Source organism: Musca autumnalis, unplaced genomic scaffold, assembly GCF_047663935.1.
Source record: "Musca autumnalis isolate F117 unplaced genomic scaffold, ASM4766393v1 scaffold_5, whole genome shotgun sequence".
In the NCBI taxonomy this organism is placed as follows: Eukaryota; Metazoa; Arthropoda; class Insecta; order Diptera; family Muscidae; genus Musca; species Musca autumnalis.
Window position 1 is genome coordinate 18,197,440 of NW_027412088.1, and position 27,311 is coordinate 18,224,750.

Consider the following 27,311-nt stretch of genomic DNA (forward strand, 5'->3'; position numbering starts at 1 on the left):
CATCCATAATTTCATGCATTTTGTGTATTTTTTTTTTTTGGAACAGACAAAGAATTCTTGTGATCTAAAAAACAACCTTTTTCAGAATTGTCAACAGCAAAAAATACGTCAATATCTTATATCCGACTTGTTTGCATAACGGACAACTCTATGTGAAAAATATGTACATAAATTTATATTTAAATACATTTATAGATTTTTTTTTTTGAAAACGTTTTGCGTTCACCATAAAAATATCATCTAACAACCTCACATGATTTAAAAAAAACAACAGCTGAACGAGACAAAAGTTGTTTTTGTCTTCTGTCTCGAGGAGAAGATCATCATAGATCAACGCTTCTTTACCTAATAGCCTAATTTCCAATTAATATTCAAATTCGTTTTTTTGTCTATGAATTTTTGAACAACGAACAAAACGAATGATAAATTAAAAAATTGCATGTATATAAAAAATTAACTAAAGTCATTATTAAAATTTATGGCGAATTTTAGCAAAAGTAGGAATTTGGGGACTATACCCAAACTTGGATGACGGTTGAAGACCTCAGTAATGGTGAAGATACATATTTTTAAACTAGTACATTGTAGACAAGCGTGGACTTTTTAAAAAATATTTTTGAGGTTCTAGCTCCTGTGTGGATTAAAAAAAAATGTTCTCAGGTTCAATTGGATGTATTACAAAATATTTTGTAAATTACAATACAAGCGTGGATTTTTTAAAAATTATTTTTGAGGTTCCAACACAAGCGTGGATTTTTTAAAAATTATTTTTGAGGTTCCAACACAAGCGTGGATTTTTTAAAAATTATTTTTGAGGTTCCAACACAAGCGTGGATTTTTTAAAAATTATTTTTGAGGTTCCAACACAAGCGTGGATTTTTTAAAAATTATTTTTGAGGTTCCAACACAAGCGTGGATTTTTTAAAAATTATTTTTGAGGTTCCAACACAAGCGTGGATTTTTTAAAAATTATTTTTGAGGTTCCAACACAAGCGTGGATTTTTTAAAAATTATTTTTGAGGTTCCAACACAAGCGTGGATTTTTTAAAAATTATTTTTGAGGTTCCAACACAAGCGTGGATTTTTTAAAAATTATTTTTGAGGTTCCAACACAAGCGTGGATTTTTTAAAAATTATTTTTGAGGTTCCAACACAAGCGTGGATTTTTTAAAAATTATTTTTGAGGTTCCAACACAAGCGTGGATTTTTTAAAAATTATTTTTGAGGTTCCAACACAAGCGTGGATTTTTTAAAAATTATTTTTGAGGTTCCAACACAAGCGTGGATTTTTTAAAAATTATTTTTGAGGTTCCAACACAAGCGTGGATTTTTTAAAAATTATTTTTGAGGTTCCAACACAAGCGTGGATTTTTTAAAAATTATTTTTGAGGTTCCAACACAAGCGTGGATTTTTTAAAAATTATTTTTGAGGTTCCAACACAAGCGTGGATTTTTTAAAAATTATTTTTGAGGTTCCAACACAAGCGTGGATTTTTTAAAAATTATTTTTGAGGTTCCAACACAAGCGTGGATTTTTTAAAAATTATTTTTGAGGTTCCAACACAAGCGTGGATTTTTTAAAAATTATTTTTGAGGTTCCAACACAAGCGTGGATTTTTTAAAAATTATTTTTGAGGTTCCAACACAAGCGTGGATTTTTTAAAAATTATTTTTGAGGTTCCAACACAAGCGTGGATTTTTTAAAAATTATTTTTGAGGTTCCCAACCAAGCGTGGATTTTTTAAAAAATATTTTCGAGTTTCCCAACCAAGCGTGGATTTTTTAAAAAATATTTTCGAGTTTCCCAACCAAGCGTGGATTTTTTAAAAAATATTTTCAAGGTTCCCAAGCAACCATGGATTTTTTAAAAAATATTTTTGAGTTTCCCAACCAAACGTGGATTTTTTCAAAAATATTTTCAGTGTTCCAGCACAAGCGTGGATTTTTTAAAAAATATTTTCGAGTTTCCCAACCAAGCGTGGATTTTTTAAAAAATATTTTCGAGTTTCCCAACCAAGCGTGGATTTTTTAAAAAATATTTTCGAGTTTCCCAACCAAGCGTGGATTTTTTAAAAAATATTTTCGAGTTTCCCAACCAAGCGTGGATTTTTTAAAAAATATTTCCGAGTTTCCCAACCAAGCGTGGATTTTTTAAAAAATATTTTCGAGTTTCCCAACCAAGCGTGGATTTTTTAAAAAATATTTTCGAGTTTCCCAACCAAGCGTGGATTTTTTAAAAAATATTTTCGAGTTTCCCAACCAAGCGTGGATTTTTTAAAAAATATTTTCGAGTTTCCCAACCAAGCGTGGATTTTTTAAAAAATATTTTCGAGTATCCCAACCAAGCGTGGATTTTTTAAAAAATATTTTCGAGTTTCCCAACCAAGCGTGGATTTTTTAAAAAATATTTTCGAGTTTCCCAACCAAGCGTGGATTTTTTAAAAAATATTTTCGAGTTTCCCAACCAAGCGTGGATTTTTTAAAAAATATTTTCGAGTTTCCCAACCTAGCGTGGAATTTTTAAAAAATAGTTTCGAGTTTCCCAACCAAGCGTGGATTTTTTAAAAAATATTTTCGAGTTTCCCAACCAAGCGTGGATTTTTTAAAAAATATTTTCGAGTTTCCCAACTAAGCGTGGATTTTTTAAAAAATATTTTCGAGTTTCCAGCAGAAGCCTTAATTCTTCAAAAAAATATTTTCGAGTTTCCAGCAGAAGCCTTAATTCTTTAAAAAAATATTTTCGAGTTTCCAGCAGAAGCCTGCATTTTTTAAAAAAAATATTTTCAAAGTATCAACACAAGCGTGGATTTTTTGAATTTTTTAAAAAATATTTTCGAGTTTCCCAACCAAGCGTGGATTTTTAAAAAATATTTTCAAAGTATCAACACAAGCGTGGATTTTTTGAATTTTTTAAAAAATATTTCCGAGTCTCCCAACCAAGCGTGGGTTTTTTAAAAAATATTTTCGAGTTTCCCAACCAAGCGTGGATTTTTTAAAAAAATATTTTCGAGTTTCCCAACCAAGCGTGGATTTTTAAAAAATATTTTCAAAGTATCAACACAAGCGTGGATTTTTTGAATTTTTTAAAAAATATTTTCGAGTTTCCCAACCAAGCGTGGATTTTTTGAATTTTTTAAAAAATATTTTCGAGTTTCCCAACCAAGCGTGGATTTTTTGAATTTTTTAAAAAATATTTTCGAGTTTCCCAACCAAGCGTGGATTTTTAAAAAATATTTTCAAAGTATCAACACAAGCGTGGATTTTTTGAATTTTTTAAAAAATATTTCCGAGTCTCCCAACCAAGCGTGGATTTTTTAAAAAATATTTTCGAGGTTCCAGCAGAAGCCTGAATTTTTAAAAAAAATATTTTCAAAGTATCAACACAAGCGTGGATTTTTTGAATGTTTTTTAAAAATATTTCCGAGTTTCCCAACCAAGCGTGGATTTTTTAAAAAAATATTTTCGAGGTTCCAGCAGAAGCCTGCATTTTTTAAAAAAATATTTTCAAAGTATCAACACAAGCGTGGATTTTTTGAATTTTTTTAAAAAATATTTTCGAGTTTCCCAACCAAGCGTGGATTTTTAAAAAATATTTTCAAAGTATCAACACAAGCGTGGATTTTTCGAATTTTTTAAAAAATATTTCCGAGTCTCCCAACCAAGCGTGGGTTTTTTAAAAAATATTTTCGAGTTTCCCAACCAAGCGTGGATTTTTTAAAAAAATATTTTCGAGTTTCCCAACCAAGCGTGGATTTTTTAAAAAAATATTTTCGAGGTTCCAGCAGAAGCCTGCATTTTTTAAAAAAATATTTGCAAAGTATCAACACAAGCGTGGATTTTTTGATTTTTTTAAAAATTATTTTCGAGGTTCACAAGCATGGATTTTTTTAAAAATTATTTTCGAGGTTCGAACACAAGCATGGATTTTTTAAAAATTATTTTCGAGATTTCTTAAAAATTATTTTTGAGGATCCAGCACAAGCGTGGATTTTTCAAAAATTTCCACACAAACGCGAATTTTTTAAAAAATATTTTCGATGTTCAAGGTTCCCGCGCAAGCGTGGATTTTTATAAAAATATTTTCGATGTTCCCGCAAAAGCGTGAATATTTAAAAAAAAACTATTTTCGAGGTGGATTTTTAAAAAGACATTTTCGAGGTTACAGCAGAAACCTGCATTTTTTAAAATATATTTTCCAACACAAGTGAGGATTTTTTAAAAATTATTTTCGAGGTTCCACCGAAAGCGTGGATTTTTTAAACAATATTTTTCAGCATGGATTTTTTAAACAATATTTTTCAGCGTGGATTTTTAAAAAAATATTTTTCAGCTTCCACAAATTGCGTGGATTTTTTAAAAAATATTTTTCAGCTTCCACCAAAAGGGTGGATTTTTTAAAAAATATTTTTCAGCTTCCACAAAAAGCGTGGATTTTTTAATAAAATATTTTTCAGCTTCCACCAAAAGCGTGGATTTTTTAAAAAAAAGTTTTCAGCTTCCACCAAAAGCGTGGATTTTTTAAAAAATATTTTTCAGCTTCCACCAAAAGCGTGGATTTTTTAAAAAATATTTTTCGCCTTCCACATAAAGCGTGAATTTTTTAAAAAAATATGTTTCATTATTTTAAAAAATATTTCTCACAAAAACGACACTTCGTTCATTAAGGGGTTAATTGTGTTTACTAATTTGTTTATATTTTTAGCAGATTTATTTTTTATCTCGCATTAAAGCTCAAATGCTGCTTAACGGAATTTGCTGCATGGAATCCATATTTCTGTCATAGTCAGCAAATGTGTGCCGCCATTGAATGAAATATAACCAGAGTACAAGAAGAATATGTATGTACGTATGATTGTTTGTATTTCACATATTTTTTTGTATGCGAATATCTTTCAGATATGAAAATAAATACAAAATAGAAAAACAAATAAAGTTTACTTATTTTCAAATGACTTCCTGTTCGTATCAATCAAAAATATTGCGATGTCCACTTCCACATTAATGCTTATTAAATATCAATATTATTATTGTTATTAGGGGGCAGTGGTGGTAAACAATTGAAATTTGAACTCCATACATATTTACACTTTTAGATGGATGTGATTTCAATTGACTTATTAATTTGTATATACAAAAATATGTATATAATTAGCGATCTTTTAACCTAACTGAAATATTCTGAAAAAATAAAAAATTTGCTCAACATTTTTTTTTAAATTATATTCATTTAAATATTTTTCATTTTAGAACAAATATCCAATTCGTATCCTAATATATAGCCATTTTTTTTTTTTAATTTTCAATGGAGAACAGGGGAAGCCCAACGGATACTTATTTCAAAAACTGGATTTAAATTTTAAATTAATTTACTTGGCCTTTTAGCATCTATCAATTTTGAAATATTGAATCTCACATCTCATCTTCTTTCGTAGTTCCAAAGTCCATTGCTTTCGTTTGAATCGTGTGTGTTTTATGACTTGTTTTTGGTTTTTATTGTGGCGATCATTCTTCGCCTCTACAACTACACAGCCAACACACTAATTTCAAAATTGTTGTTTTATTGTTTCGTTCGTCTGAAGCTAACACAGACTATAGAAAAAAAAATGATATGAGTCAACTTCTCGAAACTTCATGTAGTGAAATACAATATTTTTGCAGACTTCAGACACACAACAAACGAGACACACAACGCAACATTTCTTTTAGCGGTAAATATTGAAGTGTGTTTTTAAAAAGAAGAAAAAGAAATAAAAAATACTTAAAAGAGAAATACTAATGAATGGCCAAAAAAGAATTGCAAACATGTGCAGAAATAATATATAAGTAGCTTGAGGGGTTCCCTGCGGCGTAGTTGTTTTTATGATAAATAAACAGAACAAGATCTTGGTTAATGTTTTATGGCCAAAATCTATCTTATAGTTAAATAGGACATCAGTATGTCATTTTTTTAAATTTAAAAGAAATTGGAATTTATATTAAATTTTATTTTATATGTATGTATATTATGTTGTCTAGAAATTTCATTTTTTCCTTTTTGCAATTCAAATATTTTTCTGTGATTTATTCATGCAGATATCGTGCAAATTAAAAACTGAAAATTAACCCTGTTGATAACATTAAAATATTGCACTGGAACAGTGGTAAATGAATGATAAACATCATAATGTCTATGTTTGATTAGAATAAATACACTGGAATCATAAAAACAACCGCTTTTTGCGACGTCAAATCGAACAAATGCGTCATGTCATAAAAACGTCAGGAATGGGGGCGGTTGGACTAAAAAAATATAATTAAAAAATAAAAACAAAATATCTTTAAAAAATGATGATGAAAAGGAAATGGCTAAAAACGTAATGGAAATCTTCATATATTTGTATATATGTGGACATATGTATGTATGTACATATATGCACAAATTATATAAATATTTTTTTCGTTTTGAATGAAAAATATTTTTAACTTTTGCAATTTTTGAAATTCGAAATGCATTCCATATTCCTCAAGAAAATTTATCAAGTAAAATGACAAAAATATTAAAATTAAGGGTCCAACAAAAGCGTGGATTTTTTAAAAAAATATTTTCATGCTTCCAACAAAAGCTTGGATTTTTTAAAAAAATATTTTCAAGCTTCCAACAAAAGCGTGGATTTTTTTAAAATTATGTTCAAGCTTCCAACAAAAGCGTGGATTTTTAAAAAAAAATATTTTCAAGGTTCCAACAAAAGCGTGGATTTTTTAAAAAAAATATTTTCAAGGTTCCAACAAATGCGTGGATTTTTTAAAAAATATTTTCAAGGTTCTAACAAAAGCGTGGATTTTTTAAAAAATATTTTCAAGGTTGCAACAAAAGCGTGGATTTTTTAAAACATATTTTCAAGGTTCCAACAAAAGCGTGGATTTTTTAAAAAATATTTTCAAGGTTCCAACAAAAGCGTGGATTTTTTTAAAAAATATTTTCAAGGTTCCCACAAAAGCGTGGATTTGTTAAAACATATTTTCAAGGTTCCAACAAAAGCGTGGATTTTTTAAAAAATATTTTCAAGGTTCCAACAAAAGCGTGGATTTTTTTAAAAAATATTTTCAAGGTTCCCACAAAAGCGTAAATTTTTAAAAAAAAATATTTTCAAGCTTCCAACAAAAGTGTGGATTTTTTAAAAAATATTTTCAAGGTTCCAACAAAAGCGTGGATTTTTAAAAAAATATTTTCAAGGTTCCAACAAAAGCGTGGATTTTTTAAAAAAAATATTTTCAAGCTTCCAAGAAAAGCGTGGATTTTTTAAAAAAATATTTTCAAGCTTCCAAGAAAAGCGTGGATTTTTTAAAAAAAATATTTTCAAGCTTCCAAGAAAAGCGTGGATTTTTTAAAAAAATATTTTCATGGTTTCAACAAAAGCGTGGATTTTTTAAAAAATATTTTTTTAAGGTTTCAACAAAAGCGTGGATTTTTTAAAAAATATTTTCAAGTTTCCAACAAAAGCGTGGATTTTTAAAAAATAGTTTCAAGGTTCCAACAAAAGCGTGGATTTTTTAAAAAATATTTTTTTAAGGTTTCAACAAAAGCGTGGATTTTTTAAAAAATATTTTTTTAAGGTTTCAACAAAAGCGTGGATTTTTTAAAAAATATTTTCAAGGTTTCAACAAAAGCGTGGATTTTTTAAAAAATATTTTTTTAAGGTTTCAACAAAAGCGTGGATTTTTTAAAAAATATTTTTTTAAGGTTTCAACAAAAGCGTGGATTTTTTAAAAAATATTTTCAAGTTTCCAACAAAAGCGTGGATTTTTAAAAAATAGTTTCAAGGTTCCAACAAAAGCGTGGATTTTTTAAAAAATATTTTCAAGTTTCCAACAAAAGCGTGGATTTTTAAAAAATAGTTTCAAGGTTCCAACAAAAGCGTGGATTTTTTAAAAAATATTTTTTTAAGGTTTCAACAAAAGCGTGGATTTTTTAAAAAATATTTTTTTAAGGTTTCAACAAAAGCGTGGATTTTTTAAAAAATATTTTTTTTAAGGTTTCAACAAAAGCGTGGATTTTTTAAAAAATATTTTTTTAAGGTTTCAACAAAAGCGTGGATTTTTTAAAAAATATTTTTTTAAGGTTTCAACAAAAGCGTGGATTTTTTAAAAAATATTTTTTTAAGGTTTCAACAAAAGCGTGGATTTTTTAAAAAATATTTTTTTAAGGTTTCAACCAAATCGTGGATTTTTAAAAAAAATATTTTCAACGGAATAGATAACTTAACAGAAGAAACATGATTAAATGCCTTGATACCATGGCACAATTACCAAGGTAGATGCATTTGCTCGAACTTAAATTCTCATTAAAAAAAACCATAACAAATGTTGACATTTTAAGGGTACATTATTGTTTCGCCGATGCATCTACCTTTGTAATTGTACCACGATTGATGTTCAGTATAACACAAAAAATAAAGGGGTGTCCAAGTAGACATACTTTTTGATAGGTCACGTGTGAGGCGTATCACGGTATTTCGTCATGGAAAACCTTACAGCTCGTCCAACTTTATTATGAAAATTCAAGTTCTGTGAGGAATGTGTTCAGCGGGAAGGCCAATTTCTGGCTTAATGGGTATGTAAACAAGCAAAGTTGCCGCATTTGAGACGAAGAGCAACGTAAAGAGACGTCAATTCCCAAAAAAAAAAAAAAAAAAAACGATTTGGTATAGTTTGTGGGCCAGTGGAATCAATGGTCCACATTTCTTCAAAAGTGATGCCGATGAGAACGTAACCTTCAATGGTGATAACCGACTATTTTATGCCTGAAATTGAAGCTCGTGTTTTCGGCGGTATTTGGTTTCAACAAGCTGGCGCCACTTCCCACATAACCCTTTTAACAATGGATTTATTAAGAGATCGCTTCAGTGAGCACATAATTTCACGTTTTGGCCCGGTCGATTGGCCACCAAGATCGTGTGATATCACACCGTTAGACTTTTTCCTGTGGGGATATACATCAAGTCTCAAGTTTATGACAAATCCGTTTCGATTCAGACCTTGGAGCAAAACATCACGCATGTCATTCTCCAGTTACCAGTCGAAATGCTCGAACGAGTCGTCGAATATTGGACTCAACATATGGACCATTTGAGACGTACGAGACAGGTGAGTGGGTTTATCTGGGCAATTAAACAAATACAAAATATGTATCCTGTAGTGCGATTCTGTAACTCATTTTTGCTGTTACCGACAAAAATCGGTAAAATTATATGACTAAAAACATAAAGAAAAGTTGGCATCACTGTTTGTGTCGGTAGAGGCTAGCGACTACTTTTTATTCATCGTTAACTTACCGAAAATTTTCGTTAATTATCGAAATTATAAGCATTTTAATTTTACCGACAATTATCGATAACTGCAAAAATGAGTTACAGAATCCCACTACTGAGGTCCCAATTAACATGCAGAGCATGTGTTGGGTATCGTGCCATCAATTCGGCCCAATACGAATTGAGGCGTCTGCATTCTGCTGTTGCAATGAAAATTTTGGAATATTCCGTGCTGTTTTTTTTTTTTTTTTTTTTTGTACCCTCAGCATTTATGCTAACGAGGGTATATACACATTCATACGGGCAAAATGTGCCTCATCGAAATAATGGTTTTAGACCCCAAGTATGTATGTTTGGACGAAATGTGTTTCAGACAATTTGGAGTCGATTGAGCATGTCCGTCCGTCTGTCTGTCTGGCTGGCTGGCTGGAGCGCACGATAACTCTCGAACGGATAAACCGATTCGGTTCAAATTTTGGCTTTCGTAATATTTTACCCAAACTTAGTTTAAGTTCGAGGATGGGCTATATCGGTCCACTCCTTCCGGTACCTCCCCCACAAAAGTTCGAAAATGTTCGGAAAATTTGTGCGCACGATAACTCTTGAAGGGAGTAACCGATTTGGTCCATACTTTGCCCATCGTGAAATGTTTACCAGACTTAGATAAGGTTTCAATATGGACTCAATCGGTCCACTCCTTCGGGTACACAAAATTTCGGAAAATTACAGTTTAGGGCCATCTCTCAATTTGATTTTTGTTTTAGCGACTTTTATTCACTGCCCTCCATACGACGGTACAAGTTTCATCAGGGGCAAGTCCATACTTCCTGAGAAAATAGCCTGAAAGGTGCAAAAACCCCTATGACACCGTGTGAGGTGGTTGGAGCGCAAGATAACTCTCGAACTGATTTGCCGATTCAGTCCAAAATTTGGCCTTAGTAATATATTGTCCAAACATAGTTTAAATTCGAGGTCCACTCCTTCAGGTACCTCCCCCACAAAACTTCAAAAATGTTCGGAAAAATTTTGCGCGCGATAACTCGTGAAATTTCTAACAGACTTAGATGAGGTTCCAATATGAACTCAATCGGCCCACTTCTTCGGGTACCTCCCACACAAAATTTCGGAGAAGTTCAGTTTAGGACCTGTTCTCAAATCGCTTTGATTTTTGTTGCAACAACTTGTATTCACTTCCCCCCATACGACGGTACAAGTTTCATAAGGAGCAAGTCCATACTACCTGAGAAAATGGCCGGAAAGGTGCAAAAAGCCCCTATGACACCTTGTGTATTGGTTGGAGCGCAAGATAACTCTCGAACGGATCTGTCGATTGGGTCCAAAATTTGGCCTTCATAATATTTTATCAAAACAAAGTTTAAATTCGAAGATGGGCTATTCCTTCAGGTACGTCCCCCACAAAACTTCAAAAATGTTCGGAAAAATTTTGCGCGCGATAACTCTTGAAGGGAGTGACTGATGTAATCCATACTTTGCACATCCTAACATATCTACCAGATATAGATCAGGTTCGAATGTGGACTATATTTGTCTACTCCTTCTGGTATCTCTCACACAAAATTTCGGATAACTTCACTTTAAGACCTGCTCTCGAATCACTTTGATTTTTGTTGAAGCGATTTGCATTCGCTGCCTCCATTACGACGATAAAAGTTTTTTTCAGGGGCAAGTCCATATTTCTTGGGAAAACAGCCCGAAAGGTGTAAAAAACCCCTATGTCACCATATGTGGCGGTCGGAGAACACGATAACTCTCGAACTGTTCAACCGATTTGGTCCAACATTTGGTCTTCGTCATATTATATCCGAACTTAGTTTCATGGGCAATACCGGTCCACAACTTTCGGTACTTCTCCCCAAAATTTAAAAAATGTCACTAAAATGCTAGGTCGTGAATGGGGCAACCAATTTGGTCTAAACTTTGGATCTCCTAATATTTTATCAAAATTTAGTTTAAATTCTAAAATGCTCATATCGGTCCTCCCTATGGGTACCTGCCCTACAAAAGTTCAACATTTGTGTCTTAGTTCAGTTAATTCCTAATCCACATTTTTGTCGGCAAGTTCAAATGTCCAAAAGGTCCACAAAATTCTCAAGAGACCTTAAATACATTCGATTTGTCCGGAGGTAAACGTTTCGCTTCACATTGGCTGAGGGTATACATATATCTGTCGGCAAAGCCGACTGACACTTTTTTACTTGTCATTCATAATTTTACAATAATTTTTGCAGCTTTCGGGACGCCTACTCCACACGAGTTTTGGGTTTTTGACAATGAATACATGAACTCAACTGTCCTGTCATGTGTAAAGACAGGGTTGTGATATCGAAACAAAAATATTAGTGGATTCTTGAAGTTCTGGAACAGACATATTTTATAATAAATATTTTCATTTATAAATTTTGAACAGTTTTACAAGTTTTTATATACAGGAACACACACAGTATTTCTTCCTTTTGCTTCTGGATTACTATTTCCGTTTCCTTTGAATTCGATAATCATTGTGAAATTTCAAAAGGTATTTTCGGGAAGTAATGATTGTGTCATAGTCACAGGGTGACTATGCAAAAAAGTAACAAAATCAATAACTCCCCCGAAAAAAAAATCAAGAACACAACAACAAAATGTGGCATTAAGTAGATACCACACACACACAATTTATACACACAGTAGGGTATAAACACCCACAGCTACCCGCCGCTACCCACTTAGTACAACTGATTTACGTCAAATCAACAGCATAAAAGCTTTTTTCTTTTCATTGGGGAAAGCAAATAACTTCCAGTAAACATAAAAAATTATTCTTAATTTTTTTTTTGCATTCCACTTACCTCAGCTTTTATTTTATCCTGTAGCAATTTTCCGGTATGGCCAAATTTTTTACGTAAATCTATACTAGCATCAACTGCTGCTGTTGTTGTTGTTGTTGATACAATTGGAACATGATTATCAGCAGTTTCTACACTAGTGGCTGCACTATTCGCTTTCGAATCGTCCAAATTTTCAGCTAAATTTAAAGCAGTTGCTTTAAAGCGTTTATTTGACAAGCTGCCATTAAAATTGGTAACTTTAGGCTTATTCAGAGAGCTGCTGCCCAACAACCACAATTGTTTAATTGACAATGACGAAGAACTTTTAAACATTATTTTTCCAACACAAACCGAAGAAGAAAAATGTTCCAATAAATAGAATATGTTTTGTTGTTTTTATTTAAAATAAAATTTGAAATTAAAAAATTCTGTATTAGTCTTTTTTCTTTTTTTTTTTTTAATACAATTCCACACAATTCCGTTTATTAATGCGGCTTTCGTTTTCAGTTTTTTTTTTCTTCTTCTGTGGAGCTTCTTTTCGCTACTTTATTTTTCTTAATCGCAAACGTATGTATTGGATGATTACTCACAGGCTACTGAAACCAAAGGTAGCAAACGAAGCTCTTAAGAGTAAAAGAAATGGTATTTTAGGCCAATGACAACAACAAAAGCAACAAAGCTAACGAGTTTTGTTGGTAGGTATTATCTTGGCGCTATGTTTGCTTTTGAGCAATTGAATTTATAACAAAGTGGCAAACATTATAGCAACAACTAACAGTACTTTTCTCCCCAAAAATTTTCAGCTGTTTCTTCTTCAGGTCTTTTTCAACTGGACGAGAGAGCGTATAATGTATTTTTTTCGGGGGTTGTTATGTTCTCTAACGACATAATCCCTTAATTTGGTGGGCTCTTAAGCTTTTATTCTTCTCTCACTCTCTATCTCTCGATTATACATACTCAGAGCACATGGCGCCCAATCTTTGAACGAAAAAAAATAATGAGAAAGCACAACAATGTTGGAAACTGATTAAGATGTGTCTTAAAAAATTAACAAAAATTACTGTCAAAATCTGTTGATGTGAGTATATAATATATCAAAAAAAAAGTACAAAAGTACAAACATATACACCATCACGGTGCTCTTGAAACAATTTTAAATGGAAGGTGCTTACACCTTGGAAGTTTTTGAGGATTTTGAAACTACAATGTTTATAGATAAGAAAAATCAAAAAAAAATCGCCGGAGCGCTTTTTAAATAAATCGCGATTTAAGTTGGAATTTTTAGGAGTTGTTTAAGTTTTCACGATTTTTCCTAGAAACCGCAAGTCCTATCAAAATGGGACTAAAGAAAATGTTGTAGCTATGAAAATTCTCTACATGATTGACCATTATGGTATTCTCGTCGGTTTTACCGTTTTTGAGATGTAGAAGTTCAAATTGGGACAATGCACTGTCTTCGTATAAAACAGTCACGGTGCTCTTGAAACAAATTTAAAAGGAAGGTGCTTACACCTGGAAAGTTTTTGCGGATTATGAAACTACGATGTTCATAGATGAGAAAAATAAAAAAAAAAACAAAAAAAAAACGCCGGAGCGCTTTTCAAATAAATCGCGGTTCTAAACTACATTTTTTAAGGGTTTTTTAGGTTTTCACGTTTTTGCTTGGAAACGGCAAGTCCTATCGAAATAGGACTAAAGAAAATCTTGTAGCCATGAAAATTCTCTACAAGATTGGCTCTTATGATATCTTCGTAGTTTTTACCGTTTTTGAGATATAGAAGTTCAAATTGGGACAATGCACTGACTGTATCGTCTCCTTATAAAACAGTTTCATGACTGCAATTTCCCAACTTAAACTTATATACCTCAAAAATGGTACAACCTAGGAAAAGATACGAAAGACAATCTTGTAGAGAATTTTCACAGCTACAACATTTTCTTTATTCCCATTCCGATAGGTCGTGCGGTTTTCAAGCAAAATCTTGAAGACCTGGGAAAAAAATCTGAATGATTGATCTGAACTTCTATATCTCAAAAAGTAAAAAAGTATCAGTCGGCTTTGCCGATGTACCCTCAGCCTGTGTATATTGGAACATTTTTCGCAAAATACGTATGTATTTAGGGGGTTTTAACAATTAATTAAAGACCAAAAGTTTTGCGGAGGAGATACTAAAAGGAATGGATCGAAATTGACCGTTATGGAAGTGAATCTCAAGCCGCTACATATGGTGCCATAGGGTGTTTTTACACACTTCGGGCTGTTTGCTCAAGAAGTATGGACTTGCCCCTAAAAAACTTTTACCATCGTAATTGAGGCAACGAATGCAAGTTGCTTCAACAAAAGTCAAAGTGATTCGATATCAGGTCCGAAATTTTTTGTGGGAGGTACCGGATGGAGTGGACAAATATAGTCAATATTTGATCCTGATCTATATCTGGTAGATATATTAGGATGTGTAAAGTATAGACCAATTCGGCCACAACCTTCATGAGTTACCGTACTAACAATTTTTCCGAACATTTTTGAACTTTTGCGGGGGAGGTAGCCGAAGAAGTGGACCGATATGGCTTATCTTCAAATTTAAACTATGTTTGGGCAAGATGTTACTAAAGCCAAATTTTGGACTGAATCGGCAGATTCGGTCGAGAGTTATCTCCAACCACTACACACGGTGTCATAGGGTTTTTTGTAACTTTCAGGCTATTTTCTCAGGAAGTATGGATTTGCCCCTGATGAAACTTGTACCGTCGTATGGGGGGCAGCGAATACAACTTGCGTAAACAAAAATCAAAGCGATTCGATACCAGGTCCTAAACTGAACTTTTCCGAAATTTTGTGTGGGAGGTACCCGAAGGAGTAGACCGATTGAGTCCATATTGGAACCTCATCTAAGTTTGGTAGAAATTACACGATGTGCAATGTATGGACCAAATCGGTTATTCCCTTCGAGAGTTATCGTGCGCAAAAGTTTTGCGACAATTTTTGAACATTTGTGAGGGAGGTACATGAAGGAGTGGGCCTATATGGCCCATCTTCGAACTTAAATCGAATGTGGACAAAATATTTCGATACCCAAAATTTGAACCGAATCGATTAATCCGTTCGAGAGTTATCATGCGCACCAGCCTGCCAGACAGACAGACAGACAGACGGACGGACATTGCTAGATCTACTCAAAATTGTCTGAAACGGATATCGTACAAACATACTTGGGGTCTAAAACCATTATTTCGATGAGGCACATTTTTGATCGTATCAAAGTGTAAATACCCTCTTTAGCCTAAAGGCTGAGGGTATAAAAATTGCCGGAGCGCTTTTTAAATAAATCGCGATTTAAGTTGGCATTTTTAGGGGTTCTTTATGTTTTCACGATTTTGCTTCGAAACCGCAAGTCCTATCAAAATGGGACTAAAGAAAATGTTGTAGCTATGAAAATTCTCTACAAGATTGGCCATTATGGTATTCTCGTCGGTTTTACCGTTTTTGAGATATAGAAGTTCAAATTGCTACCAATTCAAATTCAATTAAATTCTGTATCGCCCCCTTATAAAACAATGTCATGACTGCAAATTCCCAATATCTAAAAAAATTTTACAACTTAGGATAAGTTACTTAAGCCAGTCTTGTAGAGAATTTTCACAGCTTTAAGATTTTCTCAGGACCCATATCGATAAAACTGACCGTATTCAAGCAAAATCGCGAAACCCTAACAAAAAAAAAAACCTAAAAATGTAAACTGAGCTTCTTTATCTCAAAACTGGTACAGGCTGGGAACAAATGATAAACGTCAATCCTCTAGAGAATTTTCACAGCTACAACATTTTCTGTAGCTCCATTTCGATTGGACTTGCTGTTTCCAAGCAAAATCGTGAAAACCTAAAAAACACCTAAAAATGTGGATTTTGACCGCGATTTATTTGAAAATCCCTACACCGATTTTTTCTCGTTTTTCGATTTTTCTCATCTATGAACACTGTTGTTTCAGAATTCACAAAAACTTTCCCTGTGTAAGCGGTTTTCATCAAAAGTTAGTTAAGGCGCACCCTTCATGACATTGTTTTATAAGAGGGCGATACAGTCAGTGCATTGTCCCAATTTGAACTTCTATATCTCAAAAATGGTAAAAACTACAAAAATACCATAAAGGTCGATCTTGTAGAGAACTTCTATATCTCAAAAATGGTAAAAACTACAAAAATACCATAAAGGTCGATCTTGTAGAGAATTTTCATAGCTACAACATTTTCTTTAGTCCCATTTTGATAGGACTTGCGGTTTTTAAGCAAAATTGTGAAAACCTAAACAACCCCTAAAAATGTCAACTTAAATCGCGATTTATTTAAAAAGCGCTCCGGCGATTTTTTTTATTTTTCTCATCTATGAACACTGTAGTTTCCATTTAAAATTGTTTCAAAAGCACCGTGCCATGTGTGTGTATGTATTACATACACATCTAAAAACAAAACAATTAGAACATCTGCTCTTCTAGTACCGAAATTGATGAAATATCGTGTTTTATAAATTCATCAGAAGGGGGGCTTGTTTTCTATTTATTTACAAATGAATTTTTTATGTACATACATACATATATACAGATGATTGTACGTATGATATTTGGAACAAGGTATTTGAAACAAATTTTGCATTTTCTACAGTTCATGGTCACGGCAAAAATCAAAACAATTTGTTGATTTTTGAAAATAGAATTTGGAAACGAATTTAAAGGAAAATATATTTGTGCAAATATTTTTGCAAGAAAACATTGCCCAGCATAAAATTGAAAGCCACATGAGATGGACACTGCGGTCATTCCACATCAAAGGTGGTAAGGCGTCAGAAGAAAGCTTGCCTATAAGGGAGCGGTCTAATATTGTTCCAAGTTCGTGACGCTGGAAGTCGGGTCTCGTTTCCGGCTACAAAATTTGGGATCTCTCAGAGTATATGAAATTTGTTTACATATACGTGAATTATATACAGTCGAAATCGCTTATAACGTCGTCGTTTATAACATCATATCGGTTATAACGACGACATCCAAAAGTCCAAAATCTCTGGGGCCCTTTATAGCCCTATCGCTTATAACGACATATCGGTTATAGCGAGCAATTCCGTCGGTCCCTTGACCGATGTTATAAGCGATTTCGACTGTATATCCATATTGCTTTTTGAATTTAACGAATTGTTTGTGTTTTCTTGTTCCCGCACCTTGTCATCTCTTCATCCACTTATTTGCGCCATCTATTCTTTGGCCTGCCAATTCTGCGTGCACCGCCATGTGGCTCGAATTTATAAGCCTTTATAGCGGGTTCATCATCGCTCATTCTTATTATATGGCCTAGCCAATGCAATCGCTGCATCTCGATACGTTTAACTATATCGATGTCGTTGTATAGCAGATACAGCTCGTGGTTCATACGACGTCGATATTCACCGTCAACGCTGATTGGTCCGTAGATCTTTCGAAGAATTTTTCTCTCAAACACACCAAGCACTGCCATGTCTGCTTGCGCAAGTACCCAGGCTTCGGAACCATACATCAGCACAGGTAGCATCAGTGTTTTGTAAAGGGTTATTTTTGTTTGACGAGATGTGGCTTTGTTTTTAAACTGCTTACTTAATTCTTCTTTTTATTTCACAACTGATGTCGTTTGTTGTGTTTACGGCGGTGCCGAGATATACGAAGTCTTTTACTACCTCAAAATTATAGGAACCAACTTCAACAGTTGGTCCGATCTAGGGATAGGTAATGGAAAGCAATGCTCGATTTTTCGACTTTTCGATTTTGGTCTAAAACTATATATGCGATTATTTCAGTTGTCTTAAAACTCGACTTTCGACTGTTTCATAACCGCAGAAAATCGATTATAATGGACTATTCGTCGATTTTCGAGTTTTCTTTTGAAACTGTAAAACCGCCAAGTCCACAATCTAAGGGCAAACTCGAAAATCGATCACAAGATAATCGATTATGCGATTTTCCCTCCAGACAAAAGTAGACTACGATTTTTAGATTTTTGACTGCAAAAAGTCGATTAACCGAAAGTCGACTTACCTATTCCTAGTCCGATCTCAATGGATGCATTGCGCGTCGACACCGTCAACTTGGTCTTCTCTCCGTTTACCACCAGACCCACTTTAGCAGATTCTCCTTCGACCTTCATAAAGTTATCGGTTACATACAGTCAACCAAAAAAGTCTACATACACCCTATAAATCTCGGGTTTTAAGGGTAAGGAAGCAGTTTTATGAAAATCCAAGTACATAGTTCTATCTCAGATCCCTAATAAACAATATTACATACATCAAAAATATATTCCATAATACGAATAACGGTAAATTCAATAAAAATTAAAAAATTAATAGGGAAAAAGTGTACATACACCCAATGAAATATAGAGATTACCGTAAAATTTATGGAAGAAGCAATACAAATTTTACATTTTACTGCTTTATCGAATGTCTTTGGTTGTCTATGACATATTTTAGTCAAAATAGGAACATATTTGTGGATTAATTGCCGTTATTTAAGGTCAGACTTCGCGTATAAGTTGTTAAAGCGGACCCTTGCAGATTTCTTTGAGTTTTTGAGGTTGTTACTTTATAAAAACCCCTGAAAATACAGTGGGACTGATAATTTTGAGATCCTAGAGCGCTTTGAAGTTGTCCTTGTAAACATTATATGTTCCTGAACTTCGCTAAATATACGAATTCCTGAGATTTCTCATAAATTTTATAGTTTTTACAACATTCCAAGGGGCAAATTACATGCAGAAGCCTTCGAATTACCTTGTAATTAGGTCCGGTACAATCCTCGAGCATCCATTGAATCAGCAATGTAAAAGTTTCCGACATTCATAGCGCTTCAAGTGACCCTAACGATCATAATACGAGAGCATACTATTTAACAGTGTAAATTTCATACAAATTTCATGCATTCCTTGGTGGTGCTTTTATTTTGATGCTTTGGAAACATTAGGAGCGGGTTTGTAGAATAATGTTGTACATTACTGATTGAGTTAAGGTCCAAAAATGTATTACAAGGTAATTCCAAGGTTCTTGCGTGTAATTTGACCCTTGGAATGCTGTGAAAACTATAAAATTTATGAAAAACTCAGGAATTCGCATATTTAGCGAAGCTCAGGAACCTATATTATCCATAAGAACAGCTTCAAAGCGTTCTAGGATCTTAAAATAATTAGTCCCACTGTATTTCCTGGGATTTCATAAACTACCAGACTGAAAAACTCAAAGAAATCTGCAAGGGTCGGCCTTAACGAGCTATACGCGAAGTCTGACCTTAAATAACGTCAATTAGAGCACAAATATGTTCCTATTTTGTCTAAAATATATCATAGACAACCAGAGACATTCGATAAAGCAAAAAAATGTAAAATTTGTATTGCTTATTCCATAAATTTTACGGTAATCTTAATATTTCATTGGGTGTATGTACACTTTTTCCCTATTAATTTTTTAATTTTTATAGAATTTACCGTTATTCGTATTATGGAATATATTTTTGTTGTATGCAATATTGTTTATTAGGGATATGAAATAGAACTATGTACCTGGATTTTCATAAAAATGCTTCCTTACCCTTAAAACTCGAGATTTATAGGGTGTATGTAGACTTTTTTGGTTGACTGTATTTTACTGATCGTCCCATGATGTCTATATCATCAGCATAAGCAAGTAACATGTAGATGTAAATTGGTAGGTGTAGATTGTGCCACTTCTTTTGACGTTTGCCTCTTGTATAACCTTTTCTAGCAGGATGTTGAAAAGATCACACGAAAGGCTGTCTCCTTGCCTGAAACCTCTTTTGTTACAAAACTCTTCGGAGAGGTTCTTTCCTATTTTAACTGAAGATCTTGTGTCAGTTAGAGTCATTTAACAAAGCCGAATGAGCTTTGCAGGAATACCAAATTCAGCCATGACCTGGAATACTTTTGAACGTAGTGAGCTGTCGAAGGCTGCTTTATAATCGACAAAAAGGTGGTAGGTGTCGATCTGCATCTCTTGGGTCTTCTTTAGGACTTGCCGCAGGGTAAATATCTGGTCAATTTTGGACTTGCCAGGTCTAAAGTCGCATTGGTATGGTCCAATTATTTCATTGACCATGGGCTTTAGTCTAGGGATAGGTAAGTCGACTTTCGGTTAATCGATTAATCGACTTTTTGCAGTCAAAAATCTAAAAATCGTAGTCGACTTTTGTCTGAAGGGAAAATCGCATAATCGATTATCTTGTGATCGATTATCGAGTTTGCCCATAGATTGTGGACTTGGCGGTTTTACAGTTTCAAAAGAAAACTCGAAAATCGACGAATAGTCGATTATAATCGATTTTCTGCAGTTATTAAAAACTCGAAAGTCGAGTTTTAAGACAATTGAAATAATCGCAAGACCGAAAAATCGCATTTTTAGTTTCAGACCAAAATCGAAAAGTCGAAAATTCGATTATTGCTTTCACTTACCTATCCCTACTTTAGTCGTTCGCACAATATCCCTGACACTATCTTGTAGGCGATAGGGAGAAGGCTTATGCCCCTATAGTTGGAGCATAAAGTCTTATCTTTTTTCTTATGGACGGGACACAGGATGCTCAGATTTCAATCATCGGTTAAGAGTTCTCTCTTCCAGATGGAGCTAACTAGCTGATGCATACACCTTATCAGCGTGTCGCCTCCTGGTTTAAACAGCTCGGCTGGTAGGACATCAGCTCCTGCTGCCTTATTAGTCTTCAGCCGGTTTATTGCTGTCTTTACCTCATCTTGGCCGGGTGGTATACATTCAATACCATCTTCTGGGATTGGATCTGTGGTATCTTCGTCGATTTCGCTACTATTGGATACCAACAGTTTGGAAAAATGCTCTTTCCATATCCTTAGCACACTATCTGCATCAGTTACCAGATTACCTTGCTGGTCTCTACAGGAGGATGTGCCAGTTCCAAAGCCATCAGTTTGATGTTTCAACTCTTTGGTAGAATTTTCGGACTTCATTTTGGCTCCTGTACATCTCGATTTTTTCACACTCCCTCTTTTCAATCTCTCTCTTTTTCCTGCGGAAAAGACGTTTCTCTTCTCTCCTTTTCTTCCGATATCTCTCTCGTGCGCTACGCGTTGCTACTGATTGTAAAGTAGCCCAATATGCCGCATTTTTCTCTTCGGTAGCAGCACGATACTCCTGATCATACCATGGATTCCTTGGTGGAGCTCTCTGGTACCAAGTACTGATTTTGCGGCTGTTTGCATGAAGTGGACAATGTTTTGCCATTGTCCTGATATGTTATCGGGACGAGGAGTGCTTTGATTAAGCAATTGGACTAGTTGAGTGGAATATGCTGTGGCTATCTGTTGTGATTGCAGCTTACCGATGTCTAACTTTTGTGTTGTGTCTGTTCGCACTTTGTTTGCTACGTTTAATCTGGTACGTACCTTTGCTGCAACAAAGTAGTGGTCCGAGTCTATGTTTGCACCTCGGAACGATCGTACATCCAACACGCTGGATGAATGTCTTCCATCTATCATAACATGATCATTTTGATTTCTTGTTCTTTGATCTGGCGACAGCCAGGTGCCCTTATGAATATGGATATGCTTAAATCTGGTACTGCTAACTACCACGTTTCTTGCAGCTGCAAAGTCTATCAGCCTCATACCATTGTCAGATGTTTCACTGTGGAGACTGAATTTCCCGACTGTTGGGCCAAAGATATTCTCCTTTACAATTTTGGCATTAAAATCGCATAGTATAATTTTAAAGTCAGGGCAACGGTCATAAGTTTCTTCTAAACGCTCGTAATATATATCTTTGGTCTGTTCGTCCTTGTCTTCAGTGAGAGCATGAGCTCAAATAAAGCTAATGTTGAAGAATTTTGCTTTTAATCGAATTGCAGCGAGTCTTTCATTCACTGGGGGTGAAGCTGGAGACCAGATGTTTTAACCTCCGACCAACTACAAATCCGCAACCAAACTCATGCTTTGTGTCATGGCAGCTATAATACAGTGCGTCACCTTTAGGTGTTGTTGTGACGCCTTTCCCGTTCCATCGTATTTCCTGTATGGCCGTAATGTCGGCCTTGTACTTTTCAAGTACATCTGCCAATGCGAAAACTGCACCTTCTCTATAAAGAGTGCGAACATTCCAGATGCAGATTCGCAGATCATGGTCCTTAAAACGTTTGCGGGGTTCGTCAACTTTAGAGGGGTTTGTTTTTTTTAGTTTTTCACAGTAGGCTGTTTTTTCTAGGGGAGGGTTACTAACCCGACGCCCAAACCCAAATTTTTAACGTTCTTATGGGTGAGCGCGCGGCACATGTTAGCTCACTACCTTTAACGGGTGTTAAAGGCAGTTCCTCAGGTGACACCACGGGGAGGTGAGTGTCCACTTAAAATGAAAGAGGGAGCAAGATAAATCCTGGGCTTTGCCACTTTAAAGCCGGTCAGGACCGTTCCTTGGTATCTTCCATCCCCTACGTCACTCGATCTAGGGGCGCATAATTTCATGAAATTTTCTTAATGATATTGCTCAAGTTTTGACCGGGACTTAGATGGAAAAACAGCTTACAGTTTTCCTGGTAGCGACGCCAGCATTTGCACCGACCGTCCTAACAGCTAAAAGAACGTAAACAAAATCTAACAGCAAGCGCGGGCTTATAAGTAGGCATCCATAGGCATGGATGTAAACAACAACTGGTGTGATTTGACTTTTGGGTAAACAAGTAGCATCAACTTGCGTACATGGACTTGTAAACAAGAAGCAAGTATGGTCGGCTCCATGAGGTTGCGTTACAACTGACGTCTGGTGATCCTAAACAAAGGACGAACCTCCAAGAGGGATCCGAAAGTGTGCGACAGAGAAAGTCAGCACGACTGTGAAATCAGAAAAATTAGAGTTTTCTTAAGCCACTTTCGTAAAACACCACGAGCACATGTGAGTTGTTATTAGCAACCATCACAAGGAACCTGGAATACCCCAAGACACGACGAAGAAGGCAAGTTTCTCAAGTTACCTTCTTAAAGCACCTTCCCGAGCACCGATGAGTTATTATTCGCCACCATCGCGAGGAGCCGGAGACACCTTCAGACGACAATGTAGGAGGCAGGTTCCACAAGCCACCTTCTGACGATCAACGAGCCGTCATTGACAACCGGCAAACAAAGCTGAGTTTCCACGTCACCTTCATCTACACCTCCGTCTGTGCGCGTGAGCTACCCTAAGCCAACCCCGGCACGAGAGAAGCGAACGGAAATCCGTCATTTAGATCTGCGAGGATGATCGCCCAAGCTGATACTCTGGTAACCATAGTAGATAAGTCCGATAATGAGGGCAGAATCAGTGAGGATCATTGGTTGCTGGTGGAAAGTCGTATGGCGAAGGTTATAACTTCTGACGATGTGGATGACAGGAAGACAATAAATGGCTCTGATGCTCATTGGGATTGCTGTAAGCTCGCCGCGATCTCCACAGCCAAAATCATATGCAGAGCTGCAGCCACAACGATTGACTCGAATGCCGCAGAGGTGTTGAAAGGGATACGGAAGCAGAATAGAGGCCTCCAGACCCATAACTGGAAGATGGAGAACTCCTCCAGGATTTGAACAGCGAGAGCGGGACATACATTAATAAGAACCAAAATAAACTTTGCACAAAAAAAGGTTTCTGAGAAGAAAGTCCAAGAAAAGTCTAATTCAAGATACCGGGCAGTTGCAGTTTGATAATAGGCTGGGGATAACAATCTTGGCGCGATGCGGGGGCTTGACGCCACAATTTACTCATTCAATTTCTCTGTGTGTTGAATTGGGGGGTTGTGACTGATCAAAGGTTATCCATTCTTCATGTCGCAAACCAACATAATTTTTGGTTACTGATCTCCTACCAAAATAAGCGATCACGTGCCCATCGGTGTTTCAGGTTTGCAGTCAGGGATCCGACTGTATTATAATGGAGCCTCGTTGATACCTGGGTGCCTCAACGAGTAGCAGGCTTAGTTGTAGTGGAGGGCTATGCCATGATCGCCCTCAGTTCCCTCAGTCAAAAATCTCTCTATGGATGATTATTAAAAAAAACAAAAACCAAACCCCCTTGATAATGACCCCTGCTATGACCACGGACACTGCTGCACCCGGTGCAATTAACACAAATTTGGGCGGGGACGACTGTTCCACACCGACCCTGAACAGAGTTAGCGACTCAATTAAGACGCAGAGCAGAAAATTGCTCGACCTCCTGAGGGAAAGTGCGTCCCTACATCTTAGTCGGGAAAGTTCTCCCATAAACAACTGAGGGAATATCCCCCTGTCTAATGACGAGATGGACACTACGGACATCCCATCTCAGATGAACATAGAGATGTCCCCTCGGTTGCTTCGGGGAGTGCTAACCCGGACGAGAAGGGAGTAACTCCCCCAAGGGATGATATGTCGTCCGCTACCGACAGACCAGTTCTTCCCAGGCAGGACGCCTTGGTGGATGAGGCTATTGGTGATGAGACTGAAAATTCTCTCACCTCCTCCTCCATCAAGAGTAGTAAGGTCCGGGAAAGAAAAGATATGCATGGCTACAAAAGAGCAGTAAACTTGATTTGTACACAAGTCTCCAGGAGATGTCTCTCAGCCGGAATCCAGGAGATAAGGCTGAAGCTTCGCTTTTTGAGGCGTATTGAAAGGAATTACCCTCGCATTGAGAAGCTTCCGCTTCCAATCGAACGGATTCCGCGGCATGACCCGGAGGTAGTCCAGCCCAATGACTGGTTTGACTTCTCCGAAGCCAGCCAAGTCCGAAAATCCGGAAGTCCCGGCGCGTCCGAACCCCTTGCGGACACCTAAGTTTTCTGCGGCAGGGAAAGACTCCCGGACCTCAAAGGCCCCACCGACACGGTTTCCATCGCGTTGCACTTAAATTCGCGGACCAAACCGCTCCTACAGATGAAAGATGTTCTCCGATGTAACTGCTTGCTATTTAAACCTGATGGGCTTGTTGATCTAGAGGTTCTCCCTTGTAACGTTGCAGATCATGAATATTCCTCCTGACATGTCTGGGAATTGACACCATATCCATATCCACCATATGTTGATTAGGATGCCTTTCTCGGTGCAAGTACTGCAACGAAAGCATGCCATTTATTGCTGTCCCGGAAAAATCATTGTCTCCTCATGTAGATGGTCCACTGGACACATGAGAAGACAATTTGTTGCAGTTCTTAGTGCGGCATTCTGACAGGTTTGCATATTTTTCCATCGCGTTCCACTTAAATTAGCGGACCAAACCGGTGTCGCATAGCTTACCATCCGACCTATCGCGTTATATGTGGTCAACAAGGTTTCTTATTCTGCACCCCTAATGCTGCCGGCTAGGAACTTGAGGACCTTGTTCCTACATCTCAGCTTGTCATGAATAGCTGTGGCGTGGGCGGGCTGAATGAACATGCTGTCGAATGTGGCCCCTAGAATTTTGGAGTAGTTTGTGGTCGGAATTCTGCTACCATCGACCATGACATTTAACTCAATCTCAACTAACTCAATCCCACAGCAGCGGGTTCTTACGTACCGCATTGTACCGAAACCATAGTGTTTCGGCCAGCGGCTGCCAACCCACCATCAAACCTATCCTTCTACGTAGGTTTCATGCTGCTACAACAACAACATTTAACTCTGTCGTCCATGTGGTGAACAGAGTGGCCGTAAATTTAGTGGCGGATACTTGCATATTCCTCGCGTGGAAAAAGGTGGTAAGATCACTCAAATTGGAATTCAGCCTTTCACAAATGACATAAGGGAAAGTACCAGACGTCAAGATCGTACTATCATCGGCATACGTTACGATCTCAATGTCGTCTGGAGGGGGCGGAATTCAGGAGATGTATAGGTTAAACAGTTCCGGAGACTTTGGGGAACTCCCTGTTTCACCCTACTGACCCCGTCCTTCTTGTTCCAGAATTCCACGTACGACTGGCGACCACACTTGTAATTGATTATCCAACGTTGCAAACTCACATCCTTGCCTGGCTTCCGTAGCGGAACCACCTTCTTCGGTTCAGTCAACGTAACGTTGCCAAACGTGACTGAGGTCCTATCTTCCCTTTACCGTTGCCCACAATTCACTTATACCGGCTGCAATGTTGCAACTTTTCGGGTGATTTAGGTTAGGTTGAGAAGAGGGGTGATTCAATATCACCACATGTCCTTAAAAGAAAGGGCATACACTTAAGCCAGAAGAGGTCTGTTGTGCGCTCTAATTTTATGTGTCCTGGAAGTTGTTGTTGTTGTTTAAAAAATTTTATTAGTTTAGAAGTTCCGTCCCATTGATGTAGTCCCTCAAGTTTTTGAACCCGATGTCCTTCATATGTTCGAGTCCTTTAATTATATCGTTTCCCATTAGTTGAGTTCTCAAGTTTGTGAAAGCCTGGCAGTGGCAGAGATAGTGTTCCAAGGTTTCGCTGTCCTCGACACATGCCTTGCATTCACTATTCTCTGCACAGCCTATCATGTGCAGATGCGCTTGTAGTCCTAGATGCCCTGTAAGGACACCAATCAGTCTACTGATATCCTTTTTACTCATCACTAGGAGGTCACTTGTTTTGTCCTGGTCTAGGTTTCCCCATAGGATTTTTGTAGTTTTTTCCCTTTTCCTGGTTATTCCATAGGGATACATGAGCATTATTTGTCCAATCTTTTAGTTCTATACGCGACGACTTTAAAGGCTTGGCATTGTCTAGACTTACTGTAGGTAGCTCGCTGGCATGTTTTGCTAAGGAGTTTGCTACTTCGTTTCCCGTAATACCTATGTGTCCTGGGGGGTTACTCTGTATTGCGATGCGAAAGCAAATGCGATGCGAAAGTTAAATGCGTTAAGAGTACAATTTGGTACTCTGTATCACAAACGCAAACGCTTTCGCAAAATAGACTGAAAATATGGTAACGCTGGCTGCACAATGTAAACAATAACGAAGAATGAGAAAAAGAAATGTCAAAAAATTGTAAATAAAAACACGTGCGTGCGTTTTTAAAACTTGCTAATCGTTTATAACAAAACAAAAAAATATAATTATGGACTCGGTAGCGGAACGGATTACAAGGAGAAAAAATCGTTTCGTCTAAATAAAGATGTGGTTATGTGCATTTAGACAACTAATGTATGGCAAAAACCAAAATTGAAATTAATTGTTCTTTTATAGCAACAAATTATGTAAAA

The 27,311-nt window shown here is 36.1% G+C and overlaps 1 protein-coding gene across 2 annotated transcripts in view; it reads right to left on the minus strand.

Moving 5' to 3' along the window:
* Positions 1-12,946, minus strand: part of GLS (glutaminase) — a 59,165-nt gene extending 46,219 nt beyond the window's left edge. The window contains exon 1 of one of the 2 annotated variants that reach the window (XM_073956547.1): positions 12,137-12,946. In XM_073956547.1, the coding sequence (XP_073812648.1) occupies positions 12,137-12,448 (312 nt within the window). In that variant the 5' untranslated portion in view covers positions 12,449-12,946. The remainder of the gene's footprint in view (positions 1-12,136) is intronic. The other variant, XM_073956546.1, reaches the window with a different exon arrangement.
* Between the last annotated feature and the right edge of the window lie 14,365 nt (positions 12,947-27,311).